This window comes from Peromyscus leucopus, chromosome 4 (genome assembly GCF_004664715.2).
Source record: "Peromyscus leucopus breed LL Stock chromosome 4, UCI_PerLeu_2.1, whole genome shotgun sequence".
Classification (NCBI taxonomy): Eukaryota; Metazoa; Chordata; class Mammalia; order Rodentia; family Cricetidae; genus Peromyscus; species Peromyscus leucopus.
The window spans coordinates 14,764,302-14,789,439 of record NC_051066.1 but is presented as its reverse complement, the minus strand read 5'-3'; the positions used below and the strand labels follow the sequence as shown (position 1 = coordinate 14,789,439).

At 53.4% G+C, this 25,138-nt stretch overlaps 2 protein-coding genes across 4 annotated transcripts; one reads left to right on the top strand and one right to left on the bottom strand.

The window, feature by feature from the left end:
- Positions 1-4,971: 4,971 nt before the first annotated feature.
- Positions 4,972-10,895, bottom strand: Uap1l1 (UDP-N-acetylglucosamine pyrophosphorylase 1 like 1). Its single transcript, XM_028868745.2, has 9 exons — positions 10,241-10,895; positions 9,823-10,027; positions 9,433-9,608; positions 9,030-9,202; positions 8,722-8,915; positions 7,964-8,104; positions 7,244-7,429; positions 6,633-6,699; positions 4,972-6,283 (listed from the first exon to the last, which is right to left on the bottom strand). Exons 1-9 carry the CDS (start codon positions 10,527-10,529, stop codon positions 6,191-6,193), a joined length of 1,524 nt encoding a protein of 507 aa, XP_028724578.1. The 5' UTR covers positions 10,530-10,895; the 3' UTR covers positions 4,972-6,190.
- A 4,544-nt stretch (positions 10,896-15,439) lies between these two features.
- Sapcd2 (suppressor APC domain containing 2) lies at positions 15,440-20,917 on the top strand. 3 transcript variants are annotated; one of them, XM_028868748.2, is made up of 7 exons: positions 15,449-16,386; positions 16,792-16,896; positions 18,740-18,852; positions 19,707-19,853; positions 20,007-20,114; positions 20,190-20,300; positions 20,370-20,917. In XM_028868748.2, exons 1-7 carry the CDS (start codon positions 15,690-15,692, stop codon positions 20,496-20,498), a joined length of 1,410 nt encoding a protein of 469 aa, XP_028724581.2. In that variant the 5' UTR covers positions 15,449-15,689; the 3' UTR covers positions 20,499-20,917. The 3 variants fall into 3 exon arrangements, with proteins under 3 accessions (XP_037060594.1, XP_028724581.2, XP_028724579.2); XM_028868746.2 differs by lacking the exon at positions 16,792-16,896 and having other exon boundaries at positions 15,478-16,386; XM_037204699.1 differs by lacking the exons at positions 16,792-16,896; positions 19,707-19,853 and having other exon boundaries at positions 15,440-16,386.
- Positions 20,918-25,138: the final 4,221 nt, after the last annotated feature.

Here is a 25,138-nt window from a genome sequence, read left to right as displayed (position 1 = left end):
AACCAGTTTACTCCCTGAAACCCAGTCCCAGGCCCGGAAGAGGGGAGAGATCGCGGGAGATGGGACTTGGACCCGCTCAGCCATCGGGGGAACATGTCCAGTGGTACACACAGCCTAGAGCTGTGGAACCTGTGCCACAGATGAGGGGGGCCCTAACCCTGCACAGATGCCTACCTTTGTTATTGTGTATTTCTGGGGTGTCGGTGTTGCGTTGCCCGGTAAGTCCTGCCTGCAGAGTGGTATTAACTGTAAGTGGCTTGTGTATCTGTATTGAAACGTTTTCAGTGAGGTTTCACATTCTTCAGGTCCTGCATCTCCCCTGAGTTCCATGCCGTGTTACATCTTGGTTCCCGCCTGCTGTCCGTTTATACAGCCCACTCCCATATGTCCATCCTCTGAATCCAGAAACAGACTCTCCTGTGGCATAACACATGAGTCTTTCTTTATCATGCACTTCTCTCGTCCTTTTTTTGTTGTTTTTTGGAGACAGGGTTTCTCTGTGTGGCCCTTGCTGTCCTGGAACTCGCTCTGTAGACCAGACTAGCCTCGATCTGCCTGCCTCTGCCTTCCGAATGCTGGCTCTCTTCCTTTATATTTTAGGGTTTGGCATCCTAGGAATTTTCCACAAGTGATCTCCCTTTCTTAATTTTAAAAATTAGATATATTTATTTGATTTGATGTGTTTCGCCTGCATGTATGTACCACATGCATATTTGGCTGCCTTGGCATCCAGAAGAGGGCATTGAAGTCTCTGGAGCTAGAGTTACAGGTGGTTGTGAACCACCACATGGGTACTGAGAATCAAACCAGTGTCCTCTGCAAGGGCAGCAAGTGCTTTTAACCACTGAGCCAACTCTCCAGCCCCTATTTTCTCCCACTCTGAGTTTTAAAGTGGTATGTGCAGTTATCGGTGTCCTTAATTTTGAGTTGGGTATTTTACCCTCCACCTTTATACTTCTTCCTAGTGCACACCTACTTAGACACTTTTAAGTTTAAAAGTGTTTGGGATTGTACTCATTTTTAGTATGTGAGTATTTTCCCTTCATGGATGTCAGTGTGCCGTGTGTGCAGTGCCCATGGAGTCCAGAAGTGGGTACTTAATACCGTTGGAACTAGTTACAGATAGTTGTTAGCCACATCAGTATAAGGGTTTGAACCCAGGTCCTCTGGAAGAACAGCTATGAAACATGGCACCTGAGGCTGGAGCTGTTGATAGAGCGCTTGCCTACCACGCAAATGATGAGTTGGGTTTGGTCATGTGGGAGGGCAGGCACAGCTCTGCCTTAGCTGATTTTATTGATAAAAACTTCTCACTGGTAGCAAATGTCACAGACCAGACCAGAAATTACATACTCTGTGTGTAGTCGTTACCACCTTTGCAGATGATCCTGTCTCTCCTGCCTGTCACACATCTGTTTGTTTGTTTGTTTCTTTCTTTCTTTCTTTCTTTATTTCTTCCTTCCTTCCTTTCTTTTTTCCCGAGATAGGGTTTCTCTGTGTAGTTTTGGGTGCCTTTCCTGGAACTCACTCGGTAGACCAGGCTGGCCTCGAACTCACAGAAATGCGCCTGCCTCTGCCTCCCAAGTGCTGGGATTAAAGGTGTGTGCTACCACTGCCCAGCGTCTGCACTTATGTAGATACAGGGGTCACTATTGCCACAATGTGAGTCTGTTACCTTCTGGTGGTCTTATGGCTCCTAAAGATTTATAAGTGGTTTGGGGGCCTGTCCTTCCTCATTATCCACTCCTGCCTCTGAGTTCTAGGGTGTCTTTTCTGCTCCTGTTTTTCCTTATTGTTATTTAATTATGTTTTAGTCATTTGGAAGAATGTACTATTACGAGACCATTTGAATGGCCTTGTAAAGTCTTACAAATGGTACTGCTTCCCGGCCTATGATTGTTTGAAGGAGAATGTCCCCCATGGATTCATGTTTTCATGCTTAGTCCCCAGTTGGTGAACTGTTTAGACAAGGTCTCACTGTGTAGCTCTGGCTAGCCTTGAACTTACAGAGATCTGCCTGACTCTGCCTCCCTAGTGCTGGGGTTCAAGGTGAACACCACCAAGCTTGACAAATACTTATTTTATTTATTGGTTTTTCAGAGTCTCATTGTGAACCTTGGTAGGCCTCAAATTCTTAAGAGATCTGCCTGCCTATACCTCCAGAGTAAATAATGCAACTATGTGTTGACACGGTATAATTCCACAGTCCACCTGAGACGTGAGTAATGATGGATGTGTAATCTGAAGTTTATGCCTCTCATGATGCTTTAGGTTTTGTATATTTCTTTGTTGTTTTTGTTTCTTCAAGACAGGGTTTTTCTGGGTAGCCCTGGCTGTCCTGGAACTTGCTCTGTATGTCAGCCTGGCCTCAAATTCAAAGATCCATCTGTCTCTACCTCCCCAAAGGCTGGATTAATGGTATGTGCCCCCCCCCCATATTTCTTTTGTTAATCAATTCCTCATGAGTTGAGACCTTTCCTGGTGTATGCTATGTACCTTCCTGATTCTCAAGCCTTTGGCCCTTGATCTGCACAGATCAGAGGCACACACTTCCTCTCCACACCAAAGTCAGGAGCCACCCTAATCTGTGTGTATCACATAATTGTGAGTAGACCCTTGCTTAGAGACGCAGCTTTGGTCTGTTCACCAGCCTTTGGTAATGTTTTGTCTGTACCAAATGGCTTATTTGGAGGGGGAAGGATCATGTTCACTAGAGTCTTTTTTCCTTTCCTTTTCTTTCTTTCTTCCTTCCTTTCTTTCTTTCTTCTTAAAAAAAAAAAACACACACAAAAAAAAAAAAAAAAAAAAAAAAAAAAAAAAAAAAACAAAAAACAGAGGACTCTTTTGTTTCCCTGGCTGTCCTAGAACTTGCTTTGTAGATTAAGTTGGCTTCGAACTCAGAGATCTGCCTGCAAGTGCTGGGATTAAAGGAATGCGCCACCAGACCTGGCTTACTAGATTCCTTTTCTAATGAATGGAATCCTGCTGATCACAGCAGTGATGGAATACAAGTTAAGCCAGTAACAGAGACCAGCATGTTATGTCTTCCCATAATTCACAGGCTACCTGGATTTCACTGGCTTTATTTCACTGGGTACTCTTGATTTTCCTTGGTAATCATGACCACCAGCAAGCATGGGTTCCTTTATTCCACTCCAATCTCAATTAATAGCAGCCAACTCTCAGATCACATATTTTGTTTGTATCACACAATGATATAGAACCACTAAGAAAGGTTAAAGAGACTGAAGGGCTCTGGGCTGAAAGCAAGAACAGGGAGTAGATACAGAGACCAGAACACAGCAGGCCAGATGGAAGAAAGGTTCTTTCTCAGCTCGGATGGTGTTCTGGGCGGGCTTCCTGATGCGTAGTGAGTTTGATGGGTACTAGAGATGCAGATACAGCAGATCCCTACTGTATAAAATGAGGTGAATCCATGTAAGGTTCAGTGTGAAGACTGTTCTCTTTTATAGTGGGGAACCCAGAGCAGGCCCAGCCTGCTTCCTCGTAAGGTAACTATGGCTAGAGCAGGGCCCTGTGCACCTAAGGACACTGCTTGGCCCTCCCTGCTACCCTATCGGTAAGGGATCCAACAGGGAAGTTTCACTCAGTCCACGGACTTGGGAGCTCTGCTACACGATGAACTACTTACGTTTGCTACACATGGTTCCAAGTCCAAGCTCAACCCTGCAGAGCAGCGTCGATGGAGTGTGAGCAGCTCCCTGACTCGTCAGCTCCAGGCCCAGCTACACAGCTTTTGTTTTTGAGACGCAGTCTCACTATGTAGTCCTGGCTGACCTGGAACTTGCTATGCAGACCAGGCTGGCCTCAAACTCAAGAGATCTGCCTACCTCTGCCTCCATAGTACTGGCACTAAAGGTGTGTGCCACACCCAGGTTCCAGCTGCACATTTACAGTGTGCATTTCTGGGTGCCTGAAGGGTTCCCCATGTGGCAAGCCTGCCTGGCCTTTGGTTTCTCTGAATTTGAAAACTCTCCTGGTCTGTCTCCTTCCCTTTTGGTTTTTGTCTGTTTTTCAAGACAAGGTTTCTCTGTGTAACAGCCCTGGCTGTCCTAGAACTTGCTTTATAGACCAGGCTGGCCTCGAACACAGAGTTCTGCCTGCCTCTGCCTCCCCAGTACTGGGATTAAAGGCATGCGCTGTCACGACTCATGACTCTTCCCTTCTCAAGGTCCCATTCAGTGTCCTGCAGGTTGTCTTCCAACAAATAACTGTAGGTAGTCCCAGCAATGCCCTCAAGTGATGCATCCTGAAGTAACTAAGTACAAGAAGGGACACGCACGTGGGTGAGCCTCCAGCCTGACTCCAGTGGACTTCCCTGAGTGTCCTATGTCTTGGGTTTTTCTGAATCCCCGGTGAAGAGCAGGACAGAAGCATGAAGGGTTTCTTGGGCAGCCTCCTGTTCCCAAAGCCCTGTCTCTTGGATATACCCATCCCCCCGTCTGTATGCCATGAAACACTGCACCTGAGGCTGGAGCTGTTTCTAGAGTGCTTACCTACCACGCAAAGGAAGCCCTGGATTCAGTTCCCACCATCCCATAAACTAAACACCTTATCCAGGAGGTTCAGATGTCCAAGGTCGTCCTTGGCTATGTAGCTAATTCAAGGGCAGCCTGGGATACACAAGACCATGCCTCCAAAAAAGACAAACCAACCCGTGGCCAGGATTTACTGCATATGTCCTGTCCATGAAAACAATGTCCAGTCTCTCAAAAGTCAGTCTTTTCAGGGCAGTCTGGGTCTAGGAGTGGTGGGGTGTGCCTGGAGAGCTCTAGGGTGAGGGAACAATTTGGGTACACTAATACAGCCCCATGAAAGCTCTATACACTGTGCCCCCTCACCGCCAGCTTCACAGTGTCTTATAATCATGTAAGATACCCTCACCAGGGAAATGGGTGAAGGACATGGAGACCTCTTTGAATTTTTTTTTTTTTTAACTCCTTTCAAGAATTCACCCAACTGATTGTTTATTCAGGAGGAGCCTGAGGCTTTGATCTCCCTCAGGGACCCTCTCCTGCTCCAGGGACCCCAGCTTGTGTGTGGAGCAGCAAGAGAAGGGTGCCAAAATACAGCTTGCTCCTGGGGCCGACAGCAAATGACCACAGAGCCCAGTTTGTCCTTGACATGTCAGTCCCAACAACGGCGGCCGTGGGCCCAATCCTGCCATCTTTCCCACGTCCAGACCCGCTGTTTCCACACTGAATGGTAAATATACTCTTCCCAGCAACCTCCTCTGGGAAAGCGGCCAGGAATGAGAGCAGGAGCCCATACATCTGGGGCTGGGTGGCTGAGGAACAGGCTGCCTCTCCTAACCACGGTTACATTAGGGGAAGGGCCAGTGTCACCACTTTCCCGCATGGGAAAGCGGCTATGAGTCAACAGAGTCGTGTCAGAGACAGAACAAGGCTGGGTGGCAGAGCTAAGTACCACCTAGACAGAGGCTACACCTCCAGCGGAGAGCCTAAGCGCTAAGCTCTGGGAAAAGAAACTAACCAGGATGAGGTGTGCTCCGGACTGGGTCAGAACCAGCAGCCAGTCTGAGTCAACAGGGTGGCCTCCAGTTCTCTGGGGGAAAAGACTTAAGAACACAGCAGCCAGGCCCACTTGTGGGTGTCGACTGGGAGAGTTGGGGAAGGCCCGGAGAACTGCTTTCATCTCAGTGTGCGGATCAGAGTTCTCAAAGTTTAACCCTGGGCATCAGGCTTCTTCTGTCTAGGCACATGGGGTGACATGCTCAGCTACTGGTTCTGCTACTGGGAGGAGACCATATCCCCATGAGGCATATCTCACCGTCTGCTGAGCATGTGGCTGGCCTGTGCGGATGACAGAGGGCATCTCCGGTCCCTTCTCAGACAACACCCCTCACACTCTACCTCTAGCCCCATTTTCCAAGGTCCCCAACCCTTTGCCTATCAGCTGAGTCCCAGAGTCAGCAATGAGACAAAAACAAAACAAGCAAACGCCACACACAGAGACAGTTACAGCCCCTCCCCCCCGGGGGGGGAGGGGGTGAACGGGACGATGGGACCCAAGAGGTCCCAACCTTGTGAAGTAAACTAGCACACTCCCTTCTGTGCCCCGCAGGCCAGCATTTCTAGTCAGAGCCTGGGCCAGAGCTCTATCAGCATCTGACAGGACCCCAGGGCTGGAGAGGCTGGGAGCAAGCAGGTTAGCACTTCTGTGGCTGCAGCAGCCTGGCTTGGTCCTCATCCAGAATGAATGGAGACTGGAGTTTTCGGCCTTGCAAGTACATCTCCAACCCCTAGAAACAAAGCGTTAGAGCGGCTAAGCATCTACTTCCTCTGCCCATACCCCTCCAGCCACCCGAAACAGGAGTCCAGTGTTACCCTGTCAGGCAGGGTCAGAAGAGGGCTAGTGTCCAGGAAGACGCCCCAAAATCTTGGTCTCAGCCTCAGTCCTTTCCTGTACTCCACGCCCTCCCAAGACTTGCAAAGGCCTCCAGACCTCCAGACCCCTCAGTCTACGGCACTCTTTGGCCAACTGAAGCAGGGCTAGGACCTGTCCAGCCCGGTGCCTGCTTCTCCCATTTTCTTCTTCCGGTTCCCACACACCAGATTTCACAAAATCCTGGACAGGGCCTGGATACTCACCTCTCCAGAGTAAGATACCAAGGGCGATATCTCACAGATGGCTGGAGGGTCTCCATTTGGGAGCAAGCTGGGGGAGAGCAATGGTCAGCGTCGCCTCTCAAGTGAATGCCAGGGGCCCTCCCAGCACCCTCCGGATGTGAAGAGGCAAGTGCCTGTCCAGCATCAATGCCACACACCAGTCTCCCCAGCAGACTCCTCCCTCTGCACAGCCCAAACCCATGCATGCCATCTGCCAAGTAACAGGCTCTGGCTCAGCTAAGAAAATTAAATTACTACACAGGGCCCTCGCACAGAGCTCAGGCAGCCAGGCCCAGCTGCCCTTCCAGCACAGCAACAAAGGAGATAAACACCAGAGGTCTCTAAGGTCAAACCTTCCCCAGGGTTAGGCCTAGGTCTCATCTTCGGGGCTTATGGGGATACATTTGGGGGCATCTGAGACCCTGCCTCCCCTGAGCATAACCTGAGACTAAGAGGCTGAGGCAACAGTCAGCAGGCAGGCTGTCGCTGGCTGGGAACATAGCCTCCTGCGTGTGGTGTGGTGCTGGGTTAGAAGCCAGCTTGGACAGTGGCAGCATCAACAGGCCCCAGGCTAACACCTCCGAGCCCCTCACCCAGACTGCTCGGGAAGCTGGACCCCATGTGCATCCAGGAAGTGGGCTCCGGCCTGCAGAGCCCAGCGGTGGTGCTGGGCCAACAAAGCTCTCCGGGAGGTGGAGGGGTTATCAGTGCTGGCTGTGTCCGCATTCTTCAACGGGGAGAACTCCTCCTCCCGGGGCACTTCAAAGGCAACGAAGTTCCTGGTGGAGAGAAGGGTTCGTGCCCCTGCATCCCCGCCCCCCTGCATCCCCGCCCCCCTGCATCCCCGCCCCCCCTGCATCCCCGCCGGATGCTCTGCTCTGGGCAGGCAAGGGTAAGCCAGATTTCCCCCAACGGGAGTTGTTCCCATGCGTACGGTGGTCTGGGAGGGCCCCACAGGCACAGAAAGCATCTTTGCTTTCCTGAGATCCTAAGAAGGCTCAAGCCCTCCACCGCCCACTCGCCACATGTTCAGAGGCAGAGGATATGGGACTCACGCAGCAAATCCGACCTTGGGTCAGGATTGTGGGGGTTCACGGGGTCGCTCCTGGTCCCCTCAGAACCTCTGCTCTTGCTCTTAGGGGCAAGAACAGCCTCTGGACTTCCCCGGGACAAACCAACCTATAGTCCCTCACCTGCCCCCACCCCTGCCCCTCACCAAGCTCCCACTTCCCTACTGTCCTCCGGGACCTCTGAACCCACTACCAGAACCAAGAGAGGGAAGAAGAGAAAAATAAGCGACTTCTACCACTAACTTAGCAAACTGGAACACATCAAACACAAACTTCTCCATCTTTATCCCATTCGGTTTTAGCGGCTTTACCAGATTTCCCTCCTCATCCACGTAGGGGACCTTCTTCACAGCCACATGCAGCTTCAGCAAGGGCTCAAACTCCCTGGTAGCAAGAGGGCAAAAGGGGTGTGGTTCAGGTAGGGTACTTCTGTGTACCCGGCCAGGTGAAGCTTAGCTACATCTCTGGGAAGGATACAGGTTTTCTCCCAGCATCCCCAGGGCCAAAAGCCAGGAACCACCAGCCACCATGCTGCCCAGGCTAATGACAGGCCAGAGGTGGCAGCCATGAGCAGTGGGGTCAAGAGACAGCCTTGACCAGGGCTCATCCCAACTGCCCAGACTCTGGTGGGATCTGGCTTGTTAATGTAGTGACAGGAATTCTCTCCACCCAGCCCGTGCACTCCCAATAGTGGCCCAGCTCGGTCTAGGTCAGCTCAAGCTGCTCTGGCACTCTTTTTTTTTTTTTTTTTTTTTTTTTTTTTTTTTTTTTTTTTGCTTTTGTTGTTTTGTTTTCTGAGACATGAGACAGGGTTTCTCTGGGTAGCTTTGCACCTTTTCTGGAACTCACTCTGTAGCCCAGGCTGGTCTCGAACTCACAGAGATCCACCTGGCTCTGCCTCCCGAGTGCTGGGATTAAAGGCAAGTGTGCCACCACCACCTGGCATAGCATTCTTAAATTCAGCCTAGCCTGGGCTACCACAGCCACCTGTTGCCACACACCTGGTGACCATATCCAGGAAGTCTCGGGTGAAGAAGTGGTTGCAGATGTTGCCTGTGTTGTAGAGCAAGCCCCCGCCAGCCCCTCGGAGCCCAGCAATCTCGGGGCTAATCTCGCTGTATTCCACCACCTGGGGGACACCATCCACCTGGCACACCACACCCACTGGCTCCTCGGGGTATGCTTTTTCCACCACCTGCAGCCACCGGGGAGAGACTCAGCATGTCGGGAGTGACAGGGAGGAGAAGAGGGACAGGGTTTGGCAAGCGGCAGAGCCGAGTGCCAAGGAAAATAAAAGCTTGCTGCTCACCTTGGCACCACAGTCTGCTCCCCGAAGCACACAGAAGCCTATGAAGACCGGGTCAGCCAGACGCACCAAGATGTTGTCCACACAGTACACATGCACAAATTCCACGCCCCGCCGCTCCATGTCCTCAAGGATCTGGTGGTCCGCCAGGGCACGGTACAAGCCCCCGTTTCCATCTGCAAAGGAGAAAGGAATGAGTCTTCCCATGGACTCCAGCTTGATCTCCTGCTCGGTCTACTGAAGGAACGCAGCAGGAACACAAACCACCAAGAGCCTTGTGACTATCATGTGACAGATAGGACTCCAGACTGAGCACATCCTACCTGGGAGTCGGGCCTCCCGACCCACCGCGGCACTCTGTGGTCCAGGTAGGGCAACCCTTCCCCGTTCAAGGTGTGGGCCATACCTGGGGCCATGGCAACTTTGTCTTTCCGTTCCAGTATGGCCTTGCCCTCAAAGGTCACGGCAGGTAGCATGCGCTGCTCGAACAGGACCACGTTAGCAGGGTCTAGGTGGAAGAAGTCGTGCTCCTTGAAGAACTTGATGGTGGGTCCCAGTGTAAACTCACTGGTCATGATGTACCTGTAAATGTCCTAGCAGTGAGCTGCTTCCAGAGGAATTCGGCTCACCCCCCGCAGGTGAGGCGGGAACAAGCCACGCCTTTCATGGGGCTCAGTAAGGGCAGGCGCTGGGCTCTCTCTAGGGCTGTGCTAGAACTGGGTCTCAGGTCTTGGTGTGGGGCAGGCCTGGGTCACTTAAGGGTGGTCTTTCTGGGAGGTTGGCAGGGAGGACACACCAGGGCACGGTGCAGTGGGTCCCCAGTCGCTGGCCAGCCAACTGCTCAACACGCCGGATCCGCTCTGCCTGCAGCTGGTACAGGGTCTTCTGGCTGGGCAGCCCTACTTGATACATGCCCTTAGGGTAGGTGACGCCCAGGCGAGTTCCCTGCCCACCGGCCAGCAGCAGGACAGCCACCTTGTTCAGAGCAATCTGTCGGAAACCTGGAGGGGAGGCGCATCGTGAGGACAGGCCTCTTCCTCTTTAGAGCTTGCTACTGCACAGCTTCGGGGTCTACTAAGCGCAAGAGGAAGGAGCTGCAAGGCAAATAACTCCACACAGCACTTCCAGAGTCCCTCCCACCCCGCCAGGAACTAACTCTTCCGGACGCAATGGGCAGCGCCTGCCCAACCCCCGCCCAGTGCGAGGCTGCCTACCTTCCTCTTCCCACCGCCGGCGTGTCTCTTGGTCGCAGCGGGTCGCGCTGCCTACGCGTTCTGGGGGCAGGGGCTGCAGGCGCGCCGCCAGGTCCGGCAGAGGGCCCGGGACTAGCGAGCAGGCGGCCGAGGCACGCTGGCAGTGCTCACGCAGAACATCGGGCTCCAGCGAAGCGAGCTCCGCTAGGAGCGCCGCTCGAGGCTCGGGAGCCAAATCGTCCCAGAAGCGAAGGAGATGATCCTGGCCCGCGCGCTGCAGCTTGGACCGCACATCCTGCTCCGAGGCCATGCTGCAACCGCGGCGGCTGGACCAGCTGGCACTGGAGACCTTATGACCAACATCACGAGACTTCAGGCAGGCGGTGCAGATCCCGGAGAGGCCGGCCTAGGGCGCAGCACCTCCACCCGGGACCCCGCCCCCTTCTCCCTTGGAGCTTCAGTTCCGTCCCCTTTGGCTCCGCCCCTCTTCAATCCCTTTTAGTACAGTCCCCCGCCCAAGATCTGGCATTCTGTTGTAACTCTGCTCCAGGCTGCGCACACGACCCAGGTCCTTTCTACTCCTGACCCCAAACTCAAAGTGTACTCAAGCCAGGCCCTCCTAGTCCTCCTAGTCTCCCAAGCCTAGGCGTTTCTCTCCTAAATACCATCACGCCTCCGATGTGGGCGGAGCTGTTCTGTCCTCGCCCAGAGAAGGGAAGGAGGTCGCGCCGCTTGGGTGTTCTCTTGGGCTGGCCAGACCTAACCCACCCTCCTGCGTGTCCACAGCCGAGAGGGTGGCCTCGGAGCCTCTCCTGGTAGAGTCTGAGCCTGAGGAGCCTGTTTGATCGTGTAAGCTTTCACCGAGAAGCCTCTGGCAGCCTATCTTTCTCTCCCACTGTGAGGAGGCCAGACCCAGGCTGGCTTTAACCTGCATCCCCTAAGGACTTGATTTCCAGACCCGTTCTGCAGCTCTGCTTTATTTTGCTTTTTCATAAAGCCTTTTGGTGTGTGTGTGTATGTGTGTGTGTATGTGTATGTGTGTGTGTGTGTTGTCTTTTGGAGACAGGGTTTAACTGTGTAGCCCTGGCTATCCTGGAACTTACTCTGTAAACCAGACTGGCCTCGAATTCAGAGATCCTCTTGCCTCTGCCTCCCAAGTGCTGGGATTAAAGGCATTCACTCCTAACACACAGTTTACATAAAGCCTCTTGTAAAAAAAAAAAAAAACCAAAAACCAAAACAAAAAAACTCCACCAAAACAAAACCCAACAACCCAAAAGCAAGAATGGAGACCACAAATTCTCCTGGCCCAGAAAGTGTTTTTGTCTACAGCCACAGCTTAGCCTTGCCTCAGAACCTTTGCAATGAATGGCTTTTCTTCCATCTTCTTCACACCCTTCTTCACAGCACTGAGAGAGCAAGACAAACTCCATTTTTCCTAACAGCACTAAGAAAGAAGCTGAACCAAGTTTCAGAGACACAGACACTCAGCTAAGACTCTGGTCAAGGTGACCCCCACCCCAGGATGGGTAGGCTGCTGGCCAAGAAATAGCTAAAACAAAGGCTTAATCCAGGGGCTGGGGATTTAGCTCAGTGGTAGAGCAGGCAAGTGCAAGGTCCTGGGTTCGGTCCTCAGTTCTAAAAAAAAGACAAAGGCTTAATCCATCAAAGTCCCCAATAGTACTGGGAGGGTCTCCAACTGTATTTTGTCTTCTGTAGTTCTCTCTTGGCTAAATGTTCCTGTTAACTGGTGTGACCCTGAAATGCAAAGGCTCGTACCCCCTGGCTTGCGTTTTTCCCCTTTAAAAACCTTTCACTGGGGGATGGAGAGATGGCTCAGAGGTTAAGAGCACTGGCTGCTCTTCCAGAGGTCCTGAGTTCAATTCCCAGCAACCACATGGTGGCTCACAACCATCTACGATGAGATCTGGTGCTCTCTTCTGGCCTGCAGGCAGAACACTGTATACATAATAAATAAATAAATCTTAAAAAAAAAACAAAAAAAAAAAAACACCTTCACGCTGAGAGCTCAGGGCCGTCATCCTTCACTTGGCCAGCCAGTGTGTTGGACATGGACCAAGCTTTGGCTTGCTTGTTTAAATAAACCCCTTTGTATTTGCATCGGATATTGGCTCTGTGGTGGTCTTGGGTGTCTCACGACATGAGCACAACACTTACATTCTTACATTCTCTGCTGCCTGACTTCTCCATGACCAGTCAACTCACAGGCAGCATACTGTTTGGTTCATTACTCTCTGTCTCCTCCACGAATAGCAGACACAGGGACATGTTTGTCTACTGAACAAAGGAGTGTTGGATCCCAAGCCAAGCACCACCATGATGGGGTCACAGCAAAATGTTCAGGGAGTGCCGCTGGCTGAATGAATGAATGAGCACACAGTCTGCCCTGGTATGACTTCCAGGCAATGAACAGACAACTTCAGGAAACGTGTGGGAAGTGAGGACAGTAGACAGACAGAGTCAGGTGAGCCGCCTAGGCTCCACATCCCAGGCCAGAGTCCATGGCCGCTATTATCGCCTTTGGGGCTAGGCAGGGAAGGAAGGGCATGAGCCTCTGGGAGACAGGTCAGGCATAACCTATGAGCCCGCTCGGTCAGATGGACTCCTAAATCCTGCCTCACGGTGTGGGCGTGGATCAAGGTCAGAGGTTGGAAACACTGGTGTGTATAGCTGAAAGCATTTCCAAGACCAGGAGACTCTGCCTCCCTGGGCAGGCAAAGGTACACTTCACTGGATCCTGGTGAAGCTGTGAGGGTGGAAAAGTCCTGCTGGACCCAACCCTCTGCATCACCTGCAGAGCGGCTTCCCATTTGTCTTTTTTTTTTTTTTTTTTTTTTTTTTTTGTCAAGGGCCTAGGACTAAGGCCAGAGCGGAGACCAGAGAAACCTAGGGAGGGCTGGAACCAGGCACCACAGCTGGCCCCTCTCCACATCGCTGGGAGCTACACCACGAGGCATCGGAGTCTTGCCAACCTCACACCCGTCTGTACCCCTGCACACCTCTCTCCAAGGATCATGGTTGGCACAGGGAGAACATAGTCACACCTGGTTTGGATTCTGGAAGTTCCCTGGGGGTGGCAGTAAAACTGAGCCCCAGGGCCAGAAGAGTGTCAGGCCAGGTTGGGAGAGTGTCGGTCCGTCCAGGCTGGGAGAAGAATGGAAGGAGGATGTGCTCAGGGTTCAGGCCAGAAAAGATGCAGGTGCACAGATTCTCGTCCTGTACCCAGAGCTAGGCAGATTCCACTCTCTTCCAGATCTTTCTCCAGTAGTCAATCATAAGGAAGACCCAGGGCTTCAGCTACCTTCTGCTGAGCTCTGGGCAATAAGAGGCTCTTAGGTCCTTTCTTTTCTTTCTTTCTTTCTTTCTTTTTTTTTTTTTTTGAAATTAATTTATTCTTTCACAACTTCATACATATATAATGTACCTTGATCCTATTCTCCCATTATCTTCTCTTAGTACCTTTTCCTTCCTACCAAACCCTTTCCTCTTCCCAACAAGGCCCCTCATTCTTTCATGTCTGTATGTGTGTGTGTGTGTGAGAGAGAGAGAGAGAGAGAGAGAGAGTGTGTGTGTGTGTGTGTGTGTGTGTGCGCGCGCGCGCACATGCGTGTGTGTCCCTCTGCATTTAATTGTCAGCGTGAGCACCAGTTGGAGGGTCTTTATGTGAGCAAAGGTAATTTCCTGGTGACTTCACTGCTGAGGAATATGACTCTCCCTCCCCCTGCAACTATTAACTGCCAGTTGCTACCTAGGAAGGGGTGGGGCCTTACGAGCTCCACCTCCCCAACACCCACAGGCTCTTATCTCCTCTGCAAGTAGACTCAGGTTCACGGGGGGGGGGGGGGGGGGGGGGGGGGGGGGGGGGGGGGGCTGGCCACCTTAGCTCTGCTGTACTGAGCAGCATTGGTTTCACTTGATGCTGGTGGCTACTCCTAGACCTACGCATTTGTGCCTGGAGCACCTAGGCCTCAGAGGGTCTTTGACCAGGTCTGCCCCTAAAGTGGCAGCTAAGCTCCAGGGAGTAACTCTGGGTTCATAGTTCTTTAGAGACCTCTACCAGCATACCCAACCAGGACTGAACCACAACTTTGAGTGAGATGGGTGTGGGAGTGCACGCATTTAATCCCAGTACTCAGGGGATCTGAGTTCCAGGCCAGCTTGGTCCACTAGCAAGTTCCAGGACATCCACAGTTGCATAGTAAGATCCTGTCTCAAGACAAACAAAACAAATAAAAGCACTTTTGAAGGAGTAACTCCCAGAAATGTGGAGCCAAGGAAGTTGCTTCCACAGCCTGAGTCATCTGGCCAGAAGCCTGCCCAGATGGGCTGGAGTGAGCTCCTGAGTTAAGAGCCTGTCCCAAGGCACTCAGCAACGTTGTTGAAGAGTGTCCCAGTGTAGAGGCAGCAGCTAACATGTGGACTGTTCTCAGTGGCTACATTTCTGTTTTTGTGACATTCAGAAGTTTGGGAAGGTGATCAGGTGGAGGATAGGAGCCAAGCAAAGGAGTTGTTGTAGGTGGTGGTGAGGGGTAAGGCATCCTAAGGACCTTCCTGGCCTCTGGGAGGTGCTTGGCCTCTAGCCAACCCTTGAGATGGGCTTCTGGCTCAAGAATGAAGGCCTAGAATCCAAGTGGTCCCACTGGAAAACTAGGCCCGGCTGTGAGGGCCAGGATAATGGCTAGATGAGATATTCATAAAAGAAAAGGCCAGAAAGCCGGGTGTGGTGGTGTGTGCTTTTAATCTCAGCACGTGAGAGGCAGAGGTAGATGCATTTCTGAGTTCCAGGGAAGCCTGGCCTACAGAGTGAGTTCCAGGGCAGCCAGGGCTACACAGAGAAACCCTGTCTCGAGGGAGCTGGTCACCGGACGGGCATCTGGGGACACAAGACAACTTGGCTTTGTCCTATAGTTGGCGGGACAAGGCAGACTGTCCCAAAGGACCAAAGGTAGAGCTGGCAGTTGTAGAGACAGAGGCCTCAGTGAAGGAGAGCGCCCAACTGTCTGGAGCCTTTAATCCTCTTGGGGCGTTCCTGATGCAAGGGAAGGGAGCCCCATAGTCCATCCCCTCAGTGGAAAGGACCGAAGGGAGCAAGAGGAGCTGAACCCTCCCATCCTTACTCGTGAGGCTACCTGGGTACAAGAGCTGTAAAGGGCGCCACGCTCCGCCCCTCAGAGAAGTGGCTGGCAGGGCGGAGCACAAATAGATGGGAGAAAAGACTTCACCCAGGCAGGAGGGATGGTGGGCGTGGAGGCAGGGGGGATCGTGGGAGCCGAGGTGAGAACTCTGGCGGGTTCCGCTCGTACCTCGTCACACCTCCGGGGCCCCACTCCCTGGCCGGGTGGCGGAGGCGCCGGCCCCGACCGCAGGGAAAATCAAACTGGACTGGTGGTTGCCGAGCCAATCCCGGAGCAGATGCGCCAGTTCCGACCAATAGCCGCCGTGAATACTAATGAGCGCTGACGCGGCGGCGAGGGGAGCTCCATTCAAAAACAGCAACTATTGTCGTGGCGGGGCGCGCGCCGTGCAGGTCCCGCCTTCTGGTCTTGTGGGGACCGACGCGGATGGAAGCTGGGTGCCCATGGCCGTGGCAGCGATGGCCGAGAGTGGCCGCCTCCCGCACGCCGCGCCCGCGCCTAGCACGGAGGGGCTACCGCGAGCTTTTCTCCAGAGCCTGCGCACCCTCTTCGACATCCTGGACGACCGGCAGCGCGGCTACGTGCACCTGCGCGAGATCGAGTCCCGCTGGCAGGGTGCAGACGCCCGCGAGCTGCCCTGCGGCGTGCTCGAGGGCCTGCGCCAGGTGGCCCCCGCCAATGGCTACCTGACCTTCGAGCGCTTCGTGGCGGGTCTGCGCACCTCGCTGCTGAACGCCAACGGGCGCCCGAGGGATCAGGCACGCGTCGCTGCCCGATCTGGGGACCAGCCTTTGCTGCAGCAGCGCCTGATGTTCGTACCGGCCGACGAGCCGCGGACTGTCCTGGAGAAGAAGCCTCTGCCCCCGAGTGCGCGCCCCGCGCCTGCTGGCCCCAGTAGCACCTCCCGGAACCCTGAGCTACCGTGTGTTCCAGCGGAGGCGGCGCCCTCTCCCGAGGAGCCCAAGCGGCCCCCGAATAAGGCGCTGGAGCGGAGCCCGAGCGCGGACGCGGGTGAGTTTGGGCGGCCCCCAGTCCTTCATAATTCCTGGGACCCGTGCTGAAGACGAGATCGGCAGGGTTTCCTCAGAGGGATGGAGATGGGGACCACTGTGGGCAGTCCCCAGAGCCTAAAGCAAGGTTGGGACCACCTGATGGAAAGGGGCTTCGGCCTGTCCCACTGTGAGCGGCGGGCAGAGGCCTTGCCCAGGGCCAAGGGCAGGTCGGTGACTCTGAACACCCAGGAGAAGCCCACCCTTTCTCAAGCCTGAGCACCTGCCGCGGTGAGAGAAGGCACGTCGTACCTGCTGTACCTGCCCTAGACCTGGGGAGACATCTGGGCCCCCATCCTCATTTCTGTGTGGCTGCTTGGGCACACGTTTCTTCCTAAAAGCAAGCATCCTCTAACCTGTCCTGGAGATCGTTCTCAGTGGTGTGACACCCTGCAGAGGCAACCCGGCCTGCTTCTCCACCCAGGCCGAGGAGGTGGCCCAGGAGCACCCAGCACAAGTGCTGAAGGAGGGTGTGTGTGTGTGTGTGTGTGTGTTGAGGGGTGTGGGTGTCCGACAGCATCTGCTGTGCTGAGCTGCTGCAGACACCCTGCCGGACACAGACCACAGTCTCTGGGGATCCACCAGGCTCCTCTCCCTCCTTCCGGTCTAGTTGGCAGGGACAGGAGACTGTTGAATAGCCCCCTGTCTGCCCTGAGAACAGGACCCGCATTATGGCTAAGCGTGGAGGCAGGTTCTCACAGGAGCCCAAGGCTCTCTCAGCCCTGCAGCCCATTCATTCTGTGCGCTGTTCTGCCAGGTGCAGGGCTCCGCCAGCTTCGCCAGACCTCTCCTGCCTCCCTTGTGAATTGATATAATATAAACACACACACACACACACACACACACACACACACACACACACAACAGAGACAGAGACTGTTACTTGTTCCAGCCCTGTCCATGTGGTAGGCAAGGCTTCTGCACGTAGCTGGTGTGGCTGTGAGTTTGAAGTCAGCCCTGGGATGGGATTATGGGTAATCAACAGGCTCAGGGTTTGCCTGTTCTACCTTGTGTGGCCCTGGGTCAGTGACTTCTCTGAAGGTCATGTGCTCAGGGCCCATGGCAGGGCAATATTCCCCCTGCTCTGTAAGCTCTAGAGCAGGTTCTAGCTCTCACTCCTTTATAGGTCAGCCAAGGCCCAGTAAGGGTTATGGTATGCTGGACAAAGCTTGCTTTGGAGGAGCCACAGAACCATGTTAGCACCCCCATAGCAAAGTACTCCCAACACACGGAAGGCCCCAAATTCCGAACCCTGTGATGTATGGCTCCTTCCTGTGCTAGTCAGGTCCAAGTGTCCCAGGGTTCCTTCCTAGAACTCATTGCCAGGACCTGCTCTGGCCCCACCTTCTGGAGGCAGTATCCTTGGGTACCTCCCATGGTCTCACCCTGAAACTGCAGGCTGAGACATGAACTTTGGGGCTTGCTGGGAACTAGAGTCTGTCATGCACATCCAAGCACCATTAATGTATCTGTTACTCCTATGACTTAGCCTCAGGAGTGATCCTGATGCCAGGGATAGGGTTGGGGGGCTGGGGGAAGGTCCTCTCCTCCCTGCTGTGCCCTGTTTTGGTAGGTGGGGAGACCCTCTAGATGATGCTCACAGGAGTCTATGGCACATCTATGCACAACTTGCTTTAGAGTGTGATTTGCTTCTGGGCAAGAATTATGTCTCCATCACCAACGGAGAGTTTCTCCGCTACCAGGTGCTGTGCCAGAAGGACCCAGGCAGTTGAGAAAGGCGTGGAATGAGCCAGAGTGTTCTGCTGATCCATCCCTTTTGTTTGTTTTTCTGAGACAAGGTCTCTCTCTACATACTTCTGTTTGTCCTGGAACTCACTGTGTAAACCAGGCTGGCCTTGAACTCACAGAGATCTGCCTGCTTCTGCCTCTTGAGTGCTGGGGCTAAGGCCTGTGCCACCACGCCGTGACCTTGTCCGTCTCATCTTTTACTCTTCATCCTTTGGTACTCGTGAGAGGTATCCGCTGTGTTTTCAGGCACTGGGGGAGGAGTGCAGGAAAGAGCTGTATTCTTGCTCTCTCTCCAGCCCTTCAGGGAGCTCAGGGCCCTCCTTAAGGCAGGCCAGGGAAGCAGGACAGGCAAGAGGAGACGGAATCCCAGCCAGGTCCAAAGTCAACCGATAAAGCATCCTCAGGGATCAGGACTGACAGAGAGGTTCCCGGGACAGCCCTGGTCCCTGGGCTTTGCATTATCAGAGTTAGCTGGAGGGTCCTGGAAGGGCTAAGGAGCTGGGATGAGATGTTGAGCCCCTTAGGCAGGCCCAGAGCCAAGCTATGACCCTGACTGTCTGCTACAGGTGCCGCAGCCTGCAAGACCCTGGACACAGGCAAAGGTGAAGCCCGGCAGACTCCACGGGCCCGAGGTGAACGCCGAAGGCATACCATCACCAACGGTGTGGACTGTGGCCTGGTGAGAGGGGCCAGGACTCTGAGGGACTCTCTATGTTGTCCAGAAGGTTGGAAACCATGAGCCTGGTTACTTGGGGAACCCCTATAGGAGAATTGGTCAGCTTTGAATCTCTCTCTCCTGGGCTTGGATCTACTAGAGGGAAGACAGGCAAAATCAGGTAGAGGGAGGAAAAGAAATTCTTTTTTGGGGGGTGGGGGGGAGTTTTGTTTTGTTTTTTGTTTTTTTTGTTTTGTTTTTTTGAGACAGGGTTTCTCCGTGTGTGTAGTTTTGGTGCCTGTCCTGGATCTCCCTCTGTAGACCAGACTGGCCTCGAACTCACAGAGCTCCTCCTGGCCCTGCCTCCTGAGTGGCTGGGATTAAAGGCGTGTGCCAGAGGGGAGGTTCTTTAGGGAGGCCTGGTGGCAGTTGGAGCCCCTGCCCCGCCTACCTCATGAGGCTCACCTCTGCAGGCCAGTCTGGTGCACAAAGAGCAAGGTGCTGAGTCTGGTTGCTCACTCCATTGCCCTTGGGGAAGCATCAGTAGAGGGGCGGGAAAGAGGCCAGGCCCCATTCCCACCATCATCCAAAGAGGAGGAACTGGGTGGTGTTCTCCAAGGCACAACCTTCCCTGCGTCGCTGGTGCCTCCTTCCGTGTGTGTCTTTGCACTGATGTGGTATTTGAGCCTGTGTGCTGCTCTGCCCGTGCGCTGGTCTGCCCTTGCGCTGGTCTGCCCGTGCGCTGCTCTTCCCGTGTGCTCGTCTGCCTGCGCACAGGCCTCAGCTTCCACCCCTGGGGTTCCTGGAGCACACAGGCGTGTGCAGCTCTGCGGAATGCCAGTCTGGCATACATCCCTCCGTGCCCGTGTGTGTTCTAGTTGAAGCAGATGAAGGAGTTAGAGCAGGAACAGGAGGTGCTGCTGCAGGGCTTGGAGATGATGGCGCGGGGCCGGGAGTGGTACCAGCAGCAGCTGCAGCGTGTGCGGGAGCGTCAGCGCCGCCTGAGCCAGAGCAGAGCTGGTGCTGTGAGTGCTGGGCCACCCACCCTTGCCGTCGGGACCCAAGCTGCCCTGGGTGGGCTCTCTCTAGACTCTGAGCTGAAACTTGGGGGGGGTGGGGACAGGAGTGCCAGGTGCAGGAATCTCCTCATGGCCTGGTGTTCCCTGCCTCTCTTCCAGGACTTCGGGACTGCAGGGAGTCCCCTCCCTCTGGGGAGGTTGCTGCCCAAAGTACAGGAGGTGGCCCGATGCCTGGGGGAGCTGTTGACTGCAGCCTGTTCTGGCCGAGTGAGTGCCCTGGGAACCTCCCTGGCACCCCTTGCCTTTGCTCTGGATGCTCTGCCTGATTGTGTACTCCCACAGGCTCCGCCCTCGTCTTCCGTGGGGCCCCTGGGCCCCACCTCTCCCTCGACACCAGTCTGGCAGCAGCAGACCATTCTCATGCTGAAAGAACAGAACCGGCTTCTCACTCAGGTGAGGTGTGGGAAGGGGGGGCTGGGGCTGGCTGCCCAGCAAGCCCTGACCACCTGCCCGCCCGCCCAGGAGGTGACGGATAAGAGCGAGCGCATCACTCAGCTGGAGCAGGAGAAGTCTGCGCTCATCAAGCAGCTCTTTGAGGCCCGGGCCCTCAGTCAGCAGGATGCCGGGCCTCTGGACTCCACTTTCATCTAGCTGCTGGGACCTCTCTAGGATGTGCACACAGACTCAAGCCTCGGCCCCGTGGCACTGCTGTGAGCCTGTCTTCTGACTGGAGACTGCCGTCTGGCTCAGCCCTCAGAGCCCTTGAGGGGGCGCCTGCCTCCCACTCTGGTAGTCTGGACTGTCCTGAGGCTTGGCCCAGGCTGGCCTGACGAGACACAGTGGGTGCTGTTCATAGGGCTCTGTCGTGCCTGAAGCTGCTACTTCTATTGTCAGTGGATGACGGAGCCCTGGTTTATCTGACTGTAGGCAGCCCTGGACAAAGGAGGGGGCTTGTTTACAGTTGTCCTGTCCCCTCTTGCAGGGCTCCCTGGGATCCCTGGTATTTAGTAAAAAGTACTGGTCACCCTGGGCTGTACTTCTCAAAATGCCCAGCAGAGGCCGCTGGCTGAGCTGGGTCCCTCTGTCCTGTGCCCTACAGCGCCACCATGGTGTTTCTGAGTGAGCGAGCAAGTAGATGTTTTGTACTGAGGGTTGGCTAGGGGGCCCAGAGACCGAGAGGTTAGGGGTTCCTGCTCTCCACCGGGGGCACTAAGACAGTGTGATTGTGTCTCAGATGGGAGCAGAAGGGAGACATGGGATGGAAGGGGGATGGGGCCCTCTAACAGAGGGCTTTGTGTCTGTTGGAAGAGCCACAGGGATAGAAGTCTGTGTGTAGCAGAGGCTGAGGAAGGAGGAATCTGGCTGCAGCTGGACCAGGCCAGTCTGGTTCCTAGAAGTAAGCCAGTGGCTTAGTTTACCTACCTTACTGTATGCCTTACCTTAACTAACTGTCCAGGGTACATGGTATCAAGGTAACTTAGGTGTGGCCCTCCCCTAGGGAGGTCCCATCCCCCCAAATGGGTGAGTGTGGGCTTCCCAGCTAAGATATGAAGTGCACCGTGGGCAGAAAACACCCATTCCACGGCGTGCGGGATTCCCTGGGTCTGGGATCTGCTCACACCTCCATCTTTTAATGCCCTACTTGGTCTGACAGTGTGGCCGTTGGAAAGAGAACCAGAGAGCACTGGGAGAAGCTTAGCTTCCTTGGATACGGCTCTGTTTCCTGGCTCACACCTCCCACTGACAGCTTGGATGGGTACAGACTGGATGAGGGGCGTCTCTCTGTTCAGCCTGGTCTGATGGGGCCAGGCGCTTGCTACCCAAGGCGCTGAGACATCACAGGTGAATGCTGTGGCCTGGAGTCTCCAGTATGGAGTACGAGCATTTGGCAGTGAAATAACCCATGGGGTCTAATTTCCCCGCTGTGCTTGGCCTGCAAAGCATCCCAGATCAGGTACAAGCTAGTCCAGCACGTTAGGAATCAGAGTGGTTTCTGGGTGGTTCTAAAAGGCAGTTGTGTTCCATGAGCTCCAAACACCTTGCCCTTAGACCAGTGCCGTCCAGGGACAGGTCTCCATGGCAACAGGTTTGGTCTGCCCCCACACCTTCTCCAAGATGGCCTCGTTCCTTGGGTTTCCCCCGGTACCCTTCCATTCCGTGGCTTGGCACTACTGTCCCTCAGGACACTTGACTAGTCTAATAGGTTCTCCAGACACAGCCCGAGACAACCAGAACTGAGGCCTGATTGCCCGTCCCATGGGGACACCGGTCTCAGCAGGGTCTCTGGGTCTTGCCAAGCTCACTTTCCTCTCGGCTTTGCCCAGGCTAAGCCACTCCATCTACTAGAGTCCCTGTTTTGTCCACTAGATCCTGTCTAAGTTTGCTCAGGTCGCATGGCACAACAGAAAGCCACAGGTGGTGGATGGACATGGTGGCACACCCCTTTAATTCCAGCACTCAGGAGGCAGAGGCGGGCAGAGCTCTGAGTTCGAGGCCAGCCTGGTCTATAGAGTTCCAGAACAGCCAGGGCTCCACAGAGCCACTCTGTCTCAAACCCCTTCCACACACAGAAAAGACATGGGCAGCAAGCTAGGTGGGCAGCTTTTCCCCTGAAGTGTCCGGCACACCTTGAAGGCCTGCATGCCTCTCCTCATGTCATCACAGGATTGGAGGTAAGAGATGGAGCGAGGCAGGTTCTGCCCTAGGGTGACACTCTTTAGACCTCTCATCCGAGGAGGTAAATGAAAACAAGATGACACAGCTGGGAACTCAGCAGACATGGCCTCATCGCCTTGATATTCCAAGTGGGGTGAGAAACATGTGCTTCTAGTTTCTAGAATATACTATAGTTTCTTAGAAGTTTGCGGCCTGGAGCCAGATTGCCCTAAAGACCTCCAGGGAGAACTGTCTTACTTTTTTTCTTTTTCCTGGGACAAGGTTTCTCTGCGTAGCCCCGGCTGTCCTGGAACTCGCTTTGTAGAGCAGGCTGGCCTCGAACTCGGAGATCTGCCTACCAAGCGCAGGGATTACAGGCATGACCGCCACCATCAAGGGAGAATTTTAAGTGGTCCTGGCAGGCTGGGGTGCTCCCTGGAGCCCCAGCCACAGTGCTGTGGAGTAGGGAAGTGTCTGCGGCAGGTTGACCTGTTTTGTTTGAGCTTGGCTGCACCCCTGCTGTCTCCCCTGGTGCTGGTGGCGCACACAGGCTCCCAGTTGTGACAACTCCAACTGTCTAGAGACACGTCTTTCACAGTTCTCAAGGGAGACTTTGTCCCCTGGTTGAGAAGAACGTAGACACAACAGGCTAAAGTATTTTGTGTGAAGTTCCAAGGAGATAAGCTCCTCTAGGTTTAAAAATGAAGTCACAGGCCGCAGAAGCCAACAAAAAACTACCTGAGGGGACCGAGGTACTAGAGTGGTCACAGCGGACAGTAATGACGCTATGCAGCTAAAGAAGTGAAGGGGTTCTTGAGCACATGAACAAGGACTGTACTCTTTACTTTACAAAAGGTGTTATCTTTCAATAGAATTAGAAGAAGATATCAAACAATATGGATCAACTTGTAGAAATGAAGAAATACTGCATTTAAAAATTAAAGTCTTGCCAGGCAGTGGTCAATCATGACTTCAATCACAGCACTTGGGAGGCAGAGGTAGGCAGATCTCTATGAGTTTGGCGGCCAGCCTGGTCTACACAGCTAGTTCCAGGACAGCCAAGGCTACACAGAGGAACTTTGTCACAAAAAAACAAATAATAATAAATAAAATGAAAGTCTCCACAAATGAACTAAACATCAGATGAACACTTTTAGCCCAGATGGGGAAAAAAAAAAGGTGAATTCTGAGACAGGTTAGAAAACTATCCAGAGAACAGCCCTAAGCAAGGACATGGAGAAAGAATGAATCAGGTGCAGGATCTCGGCTGGTGGGTGAGGCTGGACCTCCTGAGACATAACAGGATAGGGACATGTACAGAACTGGCATACAGCTTTCTAAAACTGCTCAATATGTCCAACCTGCAGCCCCGTGAGCTGTGTGAAGCTGAGGGTAGCTCTGAATGTGCCCAACACGAAACTGTAGATTTGCTCTAAATACGAGTTTTTGTTTTGTGTGTGGCCATACCTCCCTGAATATGGCGGCTTGCAGCTGTTGAGATGATTTATGTTTGCCTTGTGATGGGGTTGTGTGGTTCTGGAACATGAAACTTGTGGATGACAACATCTTGTAGATGTTCCAATGTCAGAAGGTTGGACTTGCCTGCCAGCCATCGGTTCTGACAAGAACACCGGCAAATCCCAGTAAGTTTGGAGGGGAAACTCACACTTGTTTTTACAAGGTCACAAAATGCAGTGACAGAAAACAAGTCACCTGTCAAAAACCCACCGAGAGGTAAGGAGGAGACTGAGGAGGGAAGGAGGCAGACGGGACAGGAGTCCCTAAAGGGCACCGGGGGAGGGAAATGATGAGAACAGTACAGTGACGCATATATGGAAATGCCATTAAGAAATCCATTAATGGCCGGGCAGTGGTGGCGCACGCCTTTAATGCCAGCACTTGGGAGGCAGAGGCAGGTGGATCTCTGTGAGTTCGAGGCCAGCCTGGGCTACAGAGTGAGTTTCAGGACAGGCACCAACACTACACAGAGAAACTGTCTGTCTTGAAAGAAATCCATTATTTGGGCTGGTGAGATGGCTCAGTTGCTGAGAGCACCAGCTGCTCTTCCAGCGGACCTGGGTTCAGTTCCAGCACCCACATGTCAACTCAGGCACACAAGTATAACACGATACACATAAGTAATAAACTGACCAGATATGGTGGCACGTAACTTTTAATACCTGCACTTGGGGGACAGAGGCGTGGATCTCTGAGTTTGAGGTTAGTCAGGGATATATAGTGAGATCCTGTCTCAAAAACAAAAAATGTTTTATATAGCAACATAAAATTAATTAAAAAACAATATATTCACCTCAAAGTCCATGCCCAGAGATGCTATCTCTCCAGAACACAGGCAGACCAAAACATTTTCAAACAAAATTGAAAGTTTACCACCAAAAAGCTATCACTAATGGCAGCCACAGGTGTATGAGGAGGAAGGTAAAATCCAGGAAAGGTTCATTGACAAAGACAGTTGTGTAGCAAGTGAACCCCAGACAATGGTTTTAAAAAACAAACAAAAAAAAAACAAAAAACTTTTTTTTTCTCTTGCTTTTCAAGACAGAGTTTCTCTGTGAACAGCTCTGGTTGCCTTGGAAACACTTTGTAGCCCAGGTTAGCCTCAAACTCAGACAGAT